The 15,499-nt window shown below is 41.3% G+C and overlaps 1 protein-coding gene across 1 annotated transcript; it reads right to left on the bottom strand.

Annotated features, from left to right (window-relative positions):
* Positions 1-13,215: 13,215 nt before the first annotated feature.
* On the bottom strand, positions 13,216-15,499 carry LOC131228649 (methyl jasmonate esterase 1-like). The gene is made up of 3 exons (XM_058224458.1): positions 15,078-15,499; positions 13,728-13,865; positions 13,216-13,640 (listed from the first exon to the last, which is right to left on the bottom strand). Exons 1-3 carry the CDS (start codon positions 15,444-15,446, stop codon positions 13,359-13,361), a joined length of 789 nt encoding a protein of 262 aa, XP_058080441.1. The 5' UTR covers positions 15,447-15,499; the 3' UTR covers positions 13,216-13,358.

Here is a 15,499-nt window from a genome sequence, read left to right as displayed (position 1 = left end):
TCAGTGTAGTTTGACCAATTGATAGCTCTAGTTGACAGGTCAATATTCTGTCAAAAATTCCAAATTGCATGCTAGCCAATTTCTACTAGTTTAGACAGGTCGAAATACTATTTGACAGATCAACTAACCAAGTTGACATGTCAAAATTCACCGAATTTTCATTTTAAGTCTCTAGATGTTTTTGAACTATTTCAACGAGTCAACGACAACTCAATAAATGGTGAAAATTTACACTTTTTTTTTTCAAAATTTATTTACTTATTTGATTATAACTCTTTTGATTACATTTTAGGATTTGTTTAAGGTTATTTAAGGATGTTTAACTCAATTTTAAGAGAAGCTTATCAATACAATTTTCTTAGTAACTTTTTCTTATTTGTCATGGATTTGAGAACTCTTTTATTGTGAGGCTCGTATTCTATACCGTACCATTTCGTGGGCTTCCGCAGTCCTCCCAGTCGAATTCCGGCGACCCACGACTCGTAGATATCAGTTGTGCACGACCATGAGTCGTATCCTGTATTCCAAAGTCGGCTCGACCAGATACTTGTACCCTTGCGACCGCGCCGTCGCCGTGGTTTCGACGCCGCATCTCGCTCGCTGAGGCGATACCCGGGGCCAGGAGATGTGGGCCTACATTCAGTTCGAGAAAAACACCACACTTTGTAATCCCAAGAGAATCTATCACATCAAATGTCAAGTACACATCCCATCACTCACACTCATCCCCAAGTATAATACCTATCCCCAAAGTCAACTTTCCCTCTTACACATTCCTTACATGTCAAGTACATACATCACCTTTCACTCATCCCTCACCCATCACACCCATCTCTTACAACCCTCTCTCTCATTTCTCCATCCATTTTCCCAAGTAACCATCCTAGCAAGAGAGCTTCCATGAGAGAGAACTTTGTATGTGGCACACCTTCCTACCACCCAATCCCACCCTCCATGATCAATCTCAACCGTTGAATCATATTCCATTGGAACTCTAGCATACATTGGCGGAAGAAGGAAGAGGAGATCCAACGGTGGGTGTCCATAGCATTTGATTTTGATGTAGGGTCCACATGATTTGGGACCCACTTGATGTATGCGTAGTATAGGGAGGGCCCATAGTGGCGGGATCCCTCCCCTTCACCGATTTCTCTCTTTTTTTCTCCATCTCTCTCTCTCTGTATCTCCCCCTTTTTCCTCTTTTGCTGGCCCACCTAGGGATAATCTGGACCGTCCAGCAGGTGGGACGGCCTTGCTGTCCACCCTGCTGAACTGACCATCCAGATGGACAGTCTGAATGATGGGAAAACACAAGTATCAGCTTCATCCAAAACTCTGGTGGGCCACGTGTATGAGACCTACCTTGATGTATATTCCATGCCATCCATCTATGGCAACTCATCGTCCATTTGGACGTGAGGCAGATCCAAAATTCTGGTGGGCCACGTGCGTGGGACCCACCATGATGTATGTATTAAAAATCCACACCGTCCAGCGTCCAGGGTCTGGATGCTGGATCCCTGGACGCTGGCCTTGTTTGTTAAAAATAAATAAATAAATAATAATCATAATAAAAATATAATGATATATATATATATATGCGGTGGGCCCTACGTGGGTCCCACCTAAGTAGGGAGCTAATTGGCTAGTGTACGACTACACCACTATATAGCTGATGTTTTGATGTCAGCAAATTCTGTGGGACCCACCTGATGTGTGGATTTTATCCACACCAACCATCCATCTGGACGGGACCCACCATGATGTAATGTTGTATCCAAACCGTCCAACGAACGATGGGTTCCAGCAGCTTGAGCTGCTATTGACGTCACCAAGTTTTGTGGTCCCCATGAGGTATGTAGTATACCACACCGTCCGTCCATTTAATTAGTGGGCCACATTTGTGGACCCCACCATGATGCATGCGTTATATCCCACTATCCATCATCTGGACGGTGGGCCAGCAACTCCCACGAGCAGCCCCACTACTGTCCAGACGCCGGCAAGTTCTGTGGGCCCCCTCGCCGATGTATGTGTTACATCCAAACCGTTCATCCAAGTGGCGAGCTTGTCTTAAGGGCTGAGAATAAAAAATGAGGCAGATCTATTTATCAAGTGGACCACACTGCCAAAAATAGTGGGTACCATTGAAACCCCTTTTGGGGTCACAGAAATTTTGGGCCAATATGGAATTTGTTTTCCTCTTAATTCAAGTAATCGTGACCTTATGATCATATTGGAAAATAAATGTTTCGGTGGGCTTGTGATGTGTTAACAGTAAAAATTATTATCTCCACTACTAGTTGTAGTATGGTCCAGATGATCTTTCGATACGATTCATTTTTTTAGGAATGTGTGCGGCCCACTTGATGTTTATGAGGCCCATTTGTGTGACCCATTGATGAGGCCCACTTAATGTTTATGAGGCCCATTGGTGCGGTCTATGTGATGTTGCCCACTTGATGTATATGAGGCTTATTACGATGTGCATTAGGCGCATAGGTTATGGCCCATGTGATGTATTTGAGGTCCATGTGCAGTGCCCACCTATTGTGTATTTGTGGCCCATTTGACGAGGCCCATTGTTGTGTATTTATGGCCCATATGGCAAGGCCTGATGTAATGTATTTGAGGCCCGTGTGCAGTACCCACCTACGTTGCGAGAACCACCTAATGTGTATTTGAAGCCCATGTGATGAGGCCCATCGTGATGTATTGAGGCCCATGGGTTATGGTCCATTGTGTCGCATTCAAGTCCTAGGTGGTGTGGCCCATTGTGATGTATTCAAGGCCTATGGGACGTGGCCCATTGTGATATATTTTCGGCCCATATGATGGGGCCCGACTTGATGTATATTAGGCCCGTGTGAGCAACCCATTCCGATGTATATTAGACCCGTGAGATGCGACCCACTTGATGTATATGTGGCCTATATGATGCGGCCCATTGTGATGTGTATTTGGCCCATGTGATGAGGCCCATTATGATGTATATGTGGCCCATGAGTGAGGCCCATAGTGATGTGTATTAGGTCCTTGTGTGAGGTCATGGGCTCACGATACGTTTGGCTCTATGTGGGTCACTCCTTAGAAGCAATGATGGTTAAATATCCACATTGATGGGCGATAATGGTTAAATGTCCATACTGTGACCTTCCCTTAAGCCCTTTGTTAGGCCGATTACCATTTCGATTGTCGAGACCGATTCTAATTATCGAGATCAAGGCTGATTGTCGAGGCCGATTCCGATCGTCGAGGCCGATTCTAAGTATCAAGATCAAAGCCGATTGTCGAGGCCAATTCCGATTGTCGAGGCCGATTCCAATTGTCGAGACCGATTCCGATTGTGGAGACCAATTTCGATTGTCAAGGCCGATTGTTGAGGCCGATTATCGAGGTCGATTCTGATGCCGATTATCGGTGCTGGTTGTTGATATCAATTATGAGTATGTGACAGCATAGCATCATGATAGATGCCCATATGCATCATATGCATGTTTGTTATGAGATGTGGTTAACCATTGCATATGTCATTGGGTAGGTTGTAATGAGACTCCCTGATAGGCGGAGATTGTCTCACATGAGTATATGGTATGCGTAGGCTTGATACATAACTGGATTGTATGACTCATGCATCTTGCATTGTGTGTTGTGATTACTGTACGCCCTAACGACATCAGGGTCGTAGCCTTCACAGGCATGTCGTAGATGGCTAGATGGGACACAGAAAATCTGTTACTAGCATCGGGGCGCCATAGATGTCTCTGGGTGAAAATCCCTAAACCACCGTGTCCATGAGATACCCCAACGTTTAAACTGAGTGGATACATGAGCGCCCGAGTGCTGAATACCAGTAGGCCGCGTCTCCCACTATGTCGTGGTCAGTTGGGAATGGGTTGTGGCCTTATATACACGAAGGTAATGGGCATAGCCAGGCTAAGTTTGACTAGCTTGTAATTGGATCTGTTATCGACATGCCAGGTAGATATTGGCTGACTACTAGCCAGGCGGATAGTGAAATCTCTTCCACTTGTATGGTCGCACGTCCAGTGGGCAGCGATTACATGTAAAGTGTACTACACTCTGCTGATGATCCCAAAAATGTACGGTACTAATATATGGATTTATTGAGAAGGAATTGTATACGGATTCATTCATTTATTCACTATCCACTTGGGCTGGTGGTGCGCAACTAATTGATATGTGTACTTTCGTAATGGCCAGAATTTCGGTCAGGGCGCACGACCAACCTGAGATCAGGAGTTTACCACATTGAGTCTGACTATCCAAATTTTGGTATGGGACTGGTTTGGATAGAAGTCGCTTGTGGTAGACCCCTTAGCCTGCGATACTACGTACTATCATCCCGACTTCACACTCCAGCTTGGTCATTTTATTCGCATCGCATATTCCATTGCATCCTCAACACATAGCATTTGGTTTACTGTGCTTCTGTATTACATAACCTGAATAAGGTTGACAGTATTCATGGACTCGGTATCTGATATTTGGCTTACTATGTCTCTACATTGCATAGCTGATATACATTACTTCCTTAGTATATGATATTGACTTATTATGTTGTTGTATCGCATAGCCTGGATAAGGCTAATGGTATTTATGAACTTGCTAGCATGTTTCCACATTACTCTGATATTGTACGATTTATGGATTGTTAGTATTTTCGCTTACTCTGATATTTATATGCTTGACACGTGCATTGCACACACTTACACTACCCTCTAAGCTTTCTATAAGCTTATGTATGATAGATGCATGCAGGTAACGTTAGGTTGCAGAAACGTTGAGCTTGGAGCATACAACGGTCTTCTGGAGCTTTGATTTTCGATATATGTATTTCCCTTTCAGCACTATATTCAACTATTTATATTAGTGGATATGTGATGATGATGTTGCCTTTGTGATTTGGGTATACTTGTGGTTATGCTTCTTACGAGATAATGTACGTTAGAAAATCCTCCTTATAAAATCCCAGGATCGGAACTTGGTGTATGAGCACTAGAAGCTGAGAATAAGGTACTACGGAGGCTATCGGCACCGGATTCAGTGATCGAAAATTTTGTGAGCTCGGTTTCCGAGTTTGAGGCGTGACACTTATGGATTGAATATTGCCTTGTGAATTCAAGGCATTTGTCAATTGAGAAAGATAGTGATTGACCTTATTATGTCCTTGATTTCCTACATCAGTTGGTATCAAAGAAAGGCTTTTTCCTTGAATTTATGGCTTTTAACGATGAGTCACGCAACATTTCCATGAACGGTGCTTCAAGAAATTTTTCTTTAACAACAACGACTTTCGAAATAGCGTAGGAGAGAATTAGAAAGTCATGCAAGAGCTGCAGGCTGCCATCGATCTCATGACGGAGGCCCTAGGTGCAGCTCCATGTTCATGGTGGTGATTTGCACCGGATAAGCGCTAAAATTCGTAACCATGCCGATCACAAGGCGATACCGACAGTGAATTGTAGGATCATGCCTAAGGAGATGGGATCTAGTGACGAGAAAATCGACAAAATGATCCTCCAACATCCTAAACAAGACGACAATTGGGTTAATAAGACGAATTGAGAATTCAGGATAAAAGTCAACCTTCCTTGCTTCAACGACCAACTCCATATCGAGGACTTCATCGATTGATTGTTAGAAGTCGAACGCTTCTTTGACAATATGGATATTGCTGAAGAGAATAATATTAAGCTCATGTCTTACAAATTGAAGGGCGGAGCTTCAGCTTAATGGGAGCAACTTCAGCTTACACGGACGAGACAGATAAAAGCACTAATCTGCATGTAACAAAGGATGAAACAATTATTGTGAGTGCAATTCCTCCCTAGTGATTACGATTAGGTATTGTTCCAACAATACCAAATTTGTCGGTAGGATAACCGATCAGTGAGAGATTATTCAGAAAAATCCTATTGTTTGTTAACGAGAGGTGATGTAATTAAAACGAGGTCATGACGGGCGTTTGAATTCATTAGTGATGTACAAGTGGGCCCTGTGGAAATGGAAAACCAACACAAGATTTCTAAAGTGGAGGGACAGTCTCTCGTAATCAAACGAAATTTCATCAAACAATCTGAGGAGACATGAGATATAAATGCATTAGTTAAAAAGAAAAAATATGTGGAGCCCATGAACATCACGGAGAATTTGAAATCAGTGTCACAGGAGTTCAAGGTAATTATGTCTAATGAACTTCATACAAAGTTACATCCTATGTGAGATATACAAAACTACATTAATCTTGTCTCAAAGGGCAAGTTTGCCTAATTACACGCATTATCATAAAGAATACAAGATATTGCAAGCATAAGCGGAGGAACTGATATATAAGGGTCAAGTCAAGGAGAGCAAGAGTATGTGTTGTTCCAAGGCATGAGTCTAACGTTAAGTACAACAAATTATGCTAACAAACATTGGTGCTAGAAGGTGTTTCAAGTGGATGATAATGTGTTAGTTCACTTACACGAGAAAAAGTTTCCGACTATGACATATAATAAGTTGGTGAATAAAAAGATAAATTATATTCTGATTCTTAAGAAACTTAGTAATAACACCTTTGTTCTTAATTTTCTAGAGGACATGGAGATCTCAAGGACTAATTTCATTGTAGCAAACCAGTATCTGTGTCGTGAACCAAGTTCGTTGAAGAACTCGAGAAAGTTAAACATGTGTCGTGAACCAAACTCGAGGATGAGTTGTTTTTTTTTTTTTTCAAGTGGAGGAGTTTGATGTAGGATGAGGATCAAGTTTGTTCTTAATGCATATGGACCGGAAGAAGCCTAAGGAGAAATTGACAAAATTTCAGCATAGTTTGCTAGCTGATTTTTACTAGTTTAGATAGGTCGCTAATCTGTTGCCAGGTCGAAATACTGTTTGACATGTCAAAATTCAAAGAATTTATAGTTTTTCTCTCCAAATGTTTTTGAATCATTTTGACAGGTCCACGACATGTCGAAAGATGATTGAAATTTACATGTTTTTTAAATTTTGTTTTCTTATTTGATTATGACTCTTTTAATTATATTTTAAGATTTGTTTAGAGTTATTTAAGAATGTTAAACTCATTTTTAAGGGAATTTTATCAATAAAATTTCTTTAATAACTTTTTAAATTTCTCATGGATCCGAGAACTTTCTTTTATGTATTCAACAGTGACTTATGGATTAAAGGTGTTTATCGAGCCAGGAAGATGGTGATAGACCTCATCACGTTCTTCCCTAACAAAATCATACTCACAGGATGGAAACTCTCGTGCCTTTGCTGTCGAGAGGAATTCTGTATATATAGCAGTTTACAGATGATATAGAAATTATGTCCTAGAGTAATTGTAGGAATTGGAAAAATTATAGAAGAAATTAGCGTATAGCTATAATTACAATCTTTACATAAATGGAAAAGAGTGAATGAATAAAATTCCTCAGATCATGGAATGGAATCGAGCTTGTTGTCATCTGTTGACTTAATCTTGTTGTCATCTGTTTTGGAAGGTGTTTCCTTAATACGTCCCTGCAAGCTCATCGGGGAAGGCTGCACGTTGAGCTTGGACCGAAGATGGGAAAACCTTGTAGAGACTAATGCTTTTATGAGGCCATCGGCTAATTCGTCCTTGCTTGATATAAAGCGAACTTCCAATGATCTCTGCTGAACTCTTTCACGAACGAAGTGGTAGTCGATTTCCACATGTTTTGTACATGCATGAAACATTGGATTTGTTGTGAGATAGGTCACCCCTAGGTTGTTACACCAGAGAACGGGACGCTAGGAAAGAAAAATGCCGAGCTCACGTAGTAGAGATGGAGCCAGATAGAATCGGCCGTGGCATGAGCAACTGCTCGGTACTCAGCTTCGGTGCTTAATCGAGCCACAGTCGGTTACTTTTTAGAGCTCCATGAGATTAAATTGTCATAAAAAAATATGCAAAAACCAAAGGTTGATTTCCGATCGTCGGGGCATCCGGCCCAGTTGGCATTGGAATAAATTGAGAGCTGTGTAGACATGCTAGGCCGAATGAGTAATCCAAAATTAATGAAAAACTTGAGGTAACGTAGTATCCTTTTCACTGTTGTCCAATGTTCATCAGTGGGTTTGTGCATAAATTGGCACACTTTATTTACGGCGAAGGAGATATCGAGCCGTGTCAAAGATAATTACTGCAAGGCTCCAACTATGCTTCGATAGGTAGAGGGATTAGAGTATGGAGCACCCGAAAATAGTGATAGCTTCTAGGATGAAGACATGGGTGAAGAGATAGGCTTACCATTGAGCATTTTCGTGCGACTGAGAAAATTATATATGTACTGACTTTGAGATAAGAATAGCCCCTCTTTCACGTGATGAGCTGCAACGCCCAAAAAGAAACTTAGAACACCTAGGTCTTTGACAGCAAATTCACTGGCGAGGGCAGAGATCAATTTAGATATAGCTTGCAAGGTGGAGCCAGTGATGATTATATCATTAACATATACTAGCACAAAGAGAGTAACCAAAGCTTACCTAAATGTGAAGAGAGAAGTATCGGAGCTTGAGTTGACAAAGCCTAGTGATTGAAGGTGCTCATGCAGGCGGTGGCACCAGGCCCATGAGGCTTGTTTCAAGCCATAGAGTGCTTTGTGCAGTCGACCTATATGATTAGGAAAATTGGGATGAACATATCCAAGAGGTTGATGCATATAAACCTCCTCTGATAGATTCTCGTAAAGAAATGCGTTTTGTATGTCAATTTGATGAATTGGCCAGTGTTTGGAGACTGCAATGCTTAGAACAAGACGGATGGTTGTGGGCTTGACCACTGGACTGAATGTGTCGTCGAAGTCGATTCCGGGCTGTTGGTGGTAGCCCTTTGCAACCAGCCATGCTTTACGGCGTTCAAGAGTGCCGTTGGCATTAAGTTTGGATTTGAAAATTCACTTGGAGCTGACAATGTTCATGTTTGGTTGTGATGGCACTAAAGACCAGGTGCCATTCTTCATAAGAGCTGTGAATTCGTCATCCATTTCATTGCACCACTCATTGTATTTGCTTGCTTCTGTATAATGCATGGGGGAGTCAGGAACACCACCTGCAACAAAGAACGACTGCGGAAGTGGGTAGCGAACTGTTCCATCAGTGAAGGTCTTTGGTTTCACGATGTGGTTCTAGGACCATGTGGTCATTTGGTGGGAACGGAGTACCGGAGGTTCTGCAGCAACGAAAAGCTCTATTGACAGTTGGGTGGTGGACATGTTTAAGGGAAGAGCAGGGGAAGGTGGTGACAAACCAGAAATAGAGGAATCATTTGAGGTGGGAGATGACATATGATTGGATGGAATGGAGTGGGACGACGTCGTTGCATTAAGATGTGAGGTAATGGGGGACATGTCATTGGCATAAGGAGATGACTCATGGGAGGATGAGTGGGTGTCGTTGATGTTGAGGGGAAAAGCTAGAGCAACAGTTGGGCTGTGTACGGGCTGGGTGGGAGTGGGTTTGTGTGATATGCTGGCAAATGGGAAGATGGTCTCATCGAATATAACATGTCGGGATATGAATATTTTGCCACTTGAAATGTCCAAGCACTTGTATCCACGATGCATGTTACTAAGACCAATGAAAACACATTGCTTTGAGCGAAAATCGAGTTTGTGCTAATTGAAGGGACGGAGGTAGGGAAAGCAAGCACACCCGAAAATTTTAAGTAGTGAGAAGTCAGGAGCATGTTTATAGAGTTTTTCAAATGGTGAAATACCAAGTGGAGTTGTGACGAGACGATTTATGAGATACGTTGCCATTAAAAAGGCATGATCTCAATAGGCATGAGGAACCTTGTCGTGAGATAAAAGAGAGAGTCTCGTTTCAACGATGTGACGGTGTTTCCTCTTAACGGACCCATTTTGTTGTGATGTGTGAGGACAAGTTACACAATGTTGAATGCCAATTTTGTAGCGGTATTCTCCTCCCCAATCCGTTTGAACTGCTTTTATTTTGCTTTCAAATTAGCGTTCAACTAGTCTTTGGAAGGAATGAAAAATTTGCATCACATCCGATTTGTTGGGTATGGGAAAGAGCCATGTGAATTTACTAAAATGGTCAACAAATGAGACATAATATTTATTTCCAGTGGTTGACATAATACGGGATGGACCCCATACATTAGAGAAAATTAATTCAAGAGGAGAATGGGAAATAGGCTTTGAATCAGAACATGGAAGACGATGACTCTTTCCTTGTTGACAAGCGGAACACACACCTGCCGTTTTATTTGATGAGAGTGGTAGAAAGAACTTGGAGACGAGTTGCCAAACGGTTTGATAAGATGGATGGCCCATCCGATAATGCCAGACATCTAGAGGAGCGCGGTGAGAGAGGAACGATTGGTGAGATGTTGTTGGTGTAGTTGATGGTGGGAAGGAGTAGAGGCCGTCTTTAGTTTTGCCGTGCATTAGAATTCTCCCGGTGGTTCCGTCCTTCACCAAAAAGAAAGATGGGTGAAACTCAATATAAACATTATTTTCACTCGTAAATTGACTCACAGATATCAAGTTCTTTTTAATCTATGGTACATGTAATAATTGAGATAAAGTGAAAGAGTGAGTTGGAGTTGATATAGTGGCAGAGCCAATATTGTTTATAGGCAAACCTGCCCCATCGCCGACGTGGATTTGATCACCTCCATGGTATGGCTCCGAGTGTAAGTTAAGGTTCTGTAAATCATTTGTGAGATGATTTGTTGAGCCAATATCAGGGTACCAGTTTGTGTCTGGAGTTGATAAGGGCGAGGTCATGTATGCTGTCATGGTTGGAGGAGCACCTTGGTACGCACGATCGAAGCGATAGTAACACTGTATGGTAGTATGACCAGTTTTGCCGCACACTTGGCAAGATGGTCTCGGGTTGGGTGGGTTACTCTAATGTGAATTTCCTCGCCCACGTCCACCACGACCTTTGCTTTTGGAGTTGGAATTGCAGTAGGATTGTTGAGGCTATGATGAACGTTGGTTTTGTTGGGATTTTCCACCACGATTGCATTGATCATTCCGGGTTGCCACATTCACCGAACCTACTGTGGCATCAAGAGCAGATTGTTGTTGCTCTAGGCATAACTCAAAGCTGAGGAGATGGTTAAACATCTCTTCAGAAGTCATTTTGTCGACTTGAGTTGAAATGGAAGTCACAATGGCATCATATGAGGTGTCGAGGCCTCCAAGAAGGTAGGCAGATAACTCATGACTTTGTAGGGGCTATCCAATGGCAATAAGGGTGTCGGAGTAGGATTTCATTTTCTGGAAATAGTCAGAAATGGACATATTTCCTTTCTTGGTGAGAGCCAAGAATTGGCGAGTCTGAATTGCTCGAGCTGAAGAGATGGAGGAGAACATTTTCTCAAGGGAAACCCATACTTCTATAGAAGTTGAGAGACCTACCATCTGAGCCAAGATGGCCTCGGACAGAGAGGATACCAAGGTACTAAGAACAACCTGGTCTTAATCATACCAGGAGTTGAATTTTGGGTTAGGAATTTCTGTGGGGGCAGAGGTGAAGGTGGCTGTATAGGGGTTAGGTATGGTTGGCGGGGGGGCAGATATGGTTCTATCAACATATCCAAACAGACGTTGGCTACACAAGTAGGAGATGATATGTGTTTTCCAAAGGAGATAGTTGTCTTTGGTGAGCTTGATTGTAACCAGACTATGGATGCTTGCAGGGTTAGTACGAGTATTGGGTGAGGCCATGGGATTGAGCTTGGAAAGAAAAAAGACAGAGGTCATGGTTTTACTTTGATACCATAACAAAATAATACTCACAGGATGGAAACTCTCGTGCCTTTGCTGTCGAGAGGAATTCTGTATATATAGCAGTTTACAGATGATATAGAAATTATGTCCTTGAGTAATCGTAGGAATTGGAAAATTTACAGGAGAGATTAGCGTATAGTTATAATTACAATCTTTATATAAATGGAAATGAGTGAATGAATAAAATTCCTTAGATCATGAAATGGAATCAAGCTTGTTGTCATCTGTTGACTTAATCTTGTTGTCATCTGTTTTGGAAGGTATTTCCTTAATATTTCCTGTGTCAATTCCCCATTATCATGCACATTAAGCTTCATACACGGTCAAGGTATCAAATAAACACATGGGGTAAAATCAGTAGAAAGGATAACTTGATCCACATAAAAGGCATGTACCTGAGCTTTTTGTGTTCACATGATTTTGCTTTTCTTTTTTTAAAATGTACTAGCACAGTACTTGTAACCTGGTTAAATCTTCAATTGCTCTACAATTATTTAAGTGGGCTCCACAAAAAGAATTGAACCTCACCTACCGTACAGCCGTCGTTTCAGTTAATTATAAACAATGGAACTGGCCTGACAAAAAGGGAATATGCCACACCCAGCCTTCCCAGCCACCAAAAACCAGCAACTGAAACCACCTTCCCGGCAGCTGAGAAGGAAAGCAGCCACCCACACTAATCAGCATCGGATCCACATCAGGTGAGCCCCTTGATTTACAGACCTTTGTGGTGAAATATCTGCCCAATCTATCACTTAGGTGGGCCACACCCTAGTGAATAATTTGAAAAGGATGTCAACCATAGGTTTATACTCTAACCTGTTAATCATGTGGTAATAACTTAGATAAAGAGAAACCTAAAAAATCAGATTGACCCAAAAAACTCAGGTGGGTCAAGACACTGTAACTCAAAGGTTTTAGCCATAAATTGACATTGTTCCTTGGCTCGTGGCCAACTGAAGTTTTAAATCAAGCTGATTCTTGTGGTGTACGGTGATAATGAGGGGCTGCATCTGATAGATGGAGTGGATGTCAAACATCAAAATGGTGGGTCCCAAAAAAGCTCAGTTGTTGTACCCCCTTTCTACAACACATGAGTCTTCCAATATGCTCCAGTTTCTAAGGGGGGAAATCTCAACTGCATGTTGAGAAGCATGCCGTTGGATCCACCTACAAATGACTTGAATATTAATTTATTTATTTTTCTTTGTAAACAAACTCACCCCACATCCTTTAATAAGCACGTGGATTGGATACTATTGATGGATTTGATTGACCCAACGCTATTATATATTAAATATAGGCCACTCAAAGTATATTTGAAAGTTGTTGGAGAGATTACATCTATACAACAGTATGCCATCCAATCAAATCATATCCTACTTGTCATATAAAAATTAATAATAATAATAATAAATAAAACAATTTCTAGAAAATATTTTCCTTGCTACTGGCATTATACACAGTCGAGATGAGCCAATGTATGAAAGATAAGCATCAATTCATTTCTCAAAAACTGTAAAAGCTACTTACTTTTGGAACCCACAGGGAAGAAGATAATCAAGCATATTTCTCAACAATTTCAAGCAGGCATTTGCGCAACTCCTGTGGCTTTGACAGCATGACCATATGATCAGAACCATCAATCTCCTTCACCTCCCTTGGTGGGTAATTCTCAATAATCCAACGTTGGAATTCCTCTTTAAACACTAAATCTTCCTTGCATATGATGTAAACTCGATTAATAGACCCATAATTCTCATCGGAAAGGATACCACCCTTTGATAGGTCTTCAATGTACAATCGTGCTGGCCGCATTAACATGGTGGCTAGTGTAAGATCCTGGCATGATATGAAAATACATAGTATGTGAATAAAGCCATATATAGTTAGTGATTATCATAAGTACATTGGATGATTAATCCTTACCTCATGCTGGCAACATTGATATAAATGCGATGCAAGATACTTGGGGCCAAAGATGAATGAAGTGGGAAGTTTGTCCTCTCCTTTGTCAAAGGACATCTTAGAATCAGACAGCGAATCCAATGGGTTCCTCTTCAAATTCTAATTTTCACGGATAAACACGACTATTAGAGAAGAGTTAATCGATTTTTATTTTTATTTTGTTTTTGTTTTTATAGTAAACCACTTCTTTGAATTTCTCATAAGAACATTTTGAAAAAAAAATAAAAATCATGCTTTTATTTCTATTTTCTTAGGCAAGAGAACTTAGCCTTCTTAACAGCCTTTCAGAAAGTTCAGATCTGCCACATGTGTTTCGTATTTGCATCTGTGGATTTGTAGGGCATTACATGTGTGTGTAATTAACAAATTAACATCTGTTCTAATAGATGGTATTAAGGGTGCATATGGAACCAGTAGAACCGGTAAAACAGACCAGAACCGATCAACCGCACAGCTTGATCCGGTTATGAAGTAAACCAGTTCCGGTTCGGGTTCCGAAAATTAAAGAACCAGTTAGTTCGGTTCAGTTCTCAGTTTGGGATTCTGCTGAACCTGGAACCAGACCTGTTGATCAATAAACATTTAAATTTTATTTTTAAAACATAAAAAACTCTACCATTCATCAAACGGATCATAACACGAATAGACATTGGCATCAAAATCATTTTGGAAACACAAAAGGGTTATAAAAATAAACAATTGCAAAATTACTCCCTGTTTCAGCAGAAGAGTTTGGGTTACATTATAATAATAAATAGATAAAAACTTGCCATTGGACTGTAAAAAGCCCAGAACCATGGAACTAAACCAGAACAGAACAAGTTCTTTATGATCCAGTTTCAATTCAGTTCTAGGGTGCAAACGGTCCAGTTCTGGTTCTAGTTTTCTTAGAACCATTGGGAATGGTTCAGTTCTAATTTCACCCCAAAACCGGACCAGACCGAACTGTGTGCTCCCGTGGATGGTATAGCTACAAAACTGCAAGGGAATTAGCTATTAGAGTGGTCTTAACCCTCATTTGGGGTCTGGCCCACTTATATGCTATCAGCACAATCAGGACTGCTCATCGCCAGCGCTCCATTGAAAACCACCATGATCCTGACCATCCAATTTATAACCTATAAAGAGATGGTCAATCAGAGCAACTGTTCACCCACATGATGAACGGTTCAGATCTTCTCGGGGAAACATGAGTGAGTCCCCAGTCATGAACTTATCATCTTGTATATAGATGATATTTATATTAAAAGACTTCACATGAGAAATGATGGAGCCTAGAGCAAATCTCATACTATAGCTAATCACAAGTACCTCTTCCATTAAGCTAGCAGGCGGATTTGCCAGGCCTGGCATCAACGCTGAAATAAAAATGGCTACTGAGATCTTTTCAGTGAACCTCTCCATGGCTAGTGAAAGAACAAAGCCACCGAAGCTATGACCAACGAGCACCACCTTTTCTTGAGGAGGGATTAAGGCCATTGTTTCCATCAAAGGTTTCACATAGTCGTCGATTGTGTGGAGCTCATCGAGTTGAGTGGTGTTCACCCCACAACCAGCGAGATCAAGCACGGTGACTCGGTGGCCCACCGACCTTAGCAATGTCGCGAGCTTATACCAACACCATGCACCATGGCATACACCATGCACCAGAATGAAATTCTTCTTGGTCATGTTCTCCATCACCTTCTTCTTCTTTCTTCTCTTCTCTGGTAATAACGAAGTTGTTTTGATTA

This window comes from Magnolia sinica, chromosome 16 (assembly GCF_029962835.1).
Source record: "Magnolia sinica isolate HGM2019 chromosome 16, MsV1, whole genome shotgun sequence".
Lineage (NCBI taxonomy): Eukaryota > Viridiplantae > Streptophyta > Magnoliopsida > Magnoliales > Magnoliaceae > Magnolia > Magnolia sinica.
This window is presented reverse-complemented; position numbering and strand designations above follow the sequence as displayed.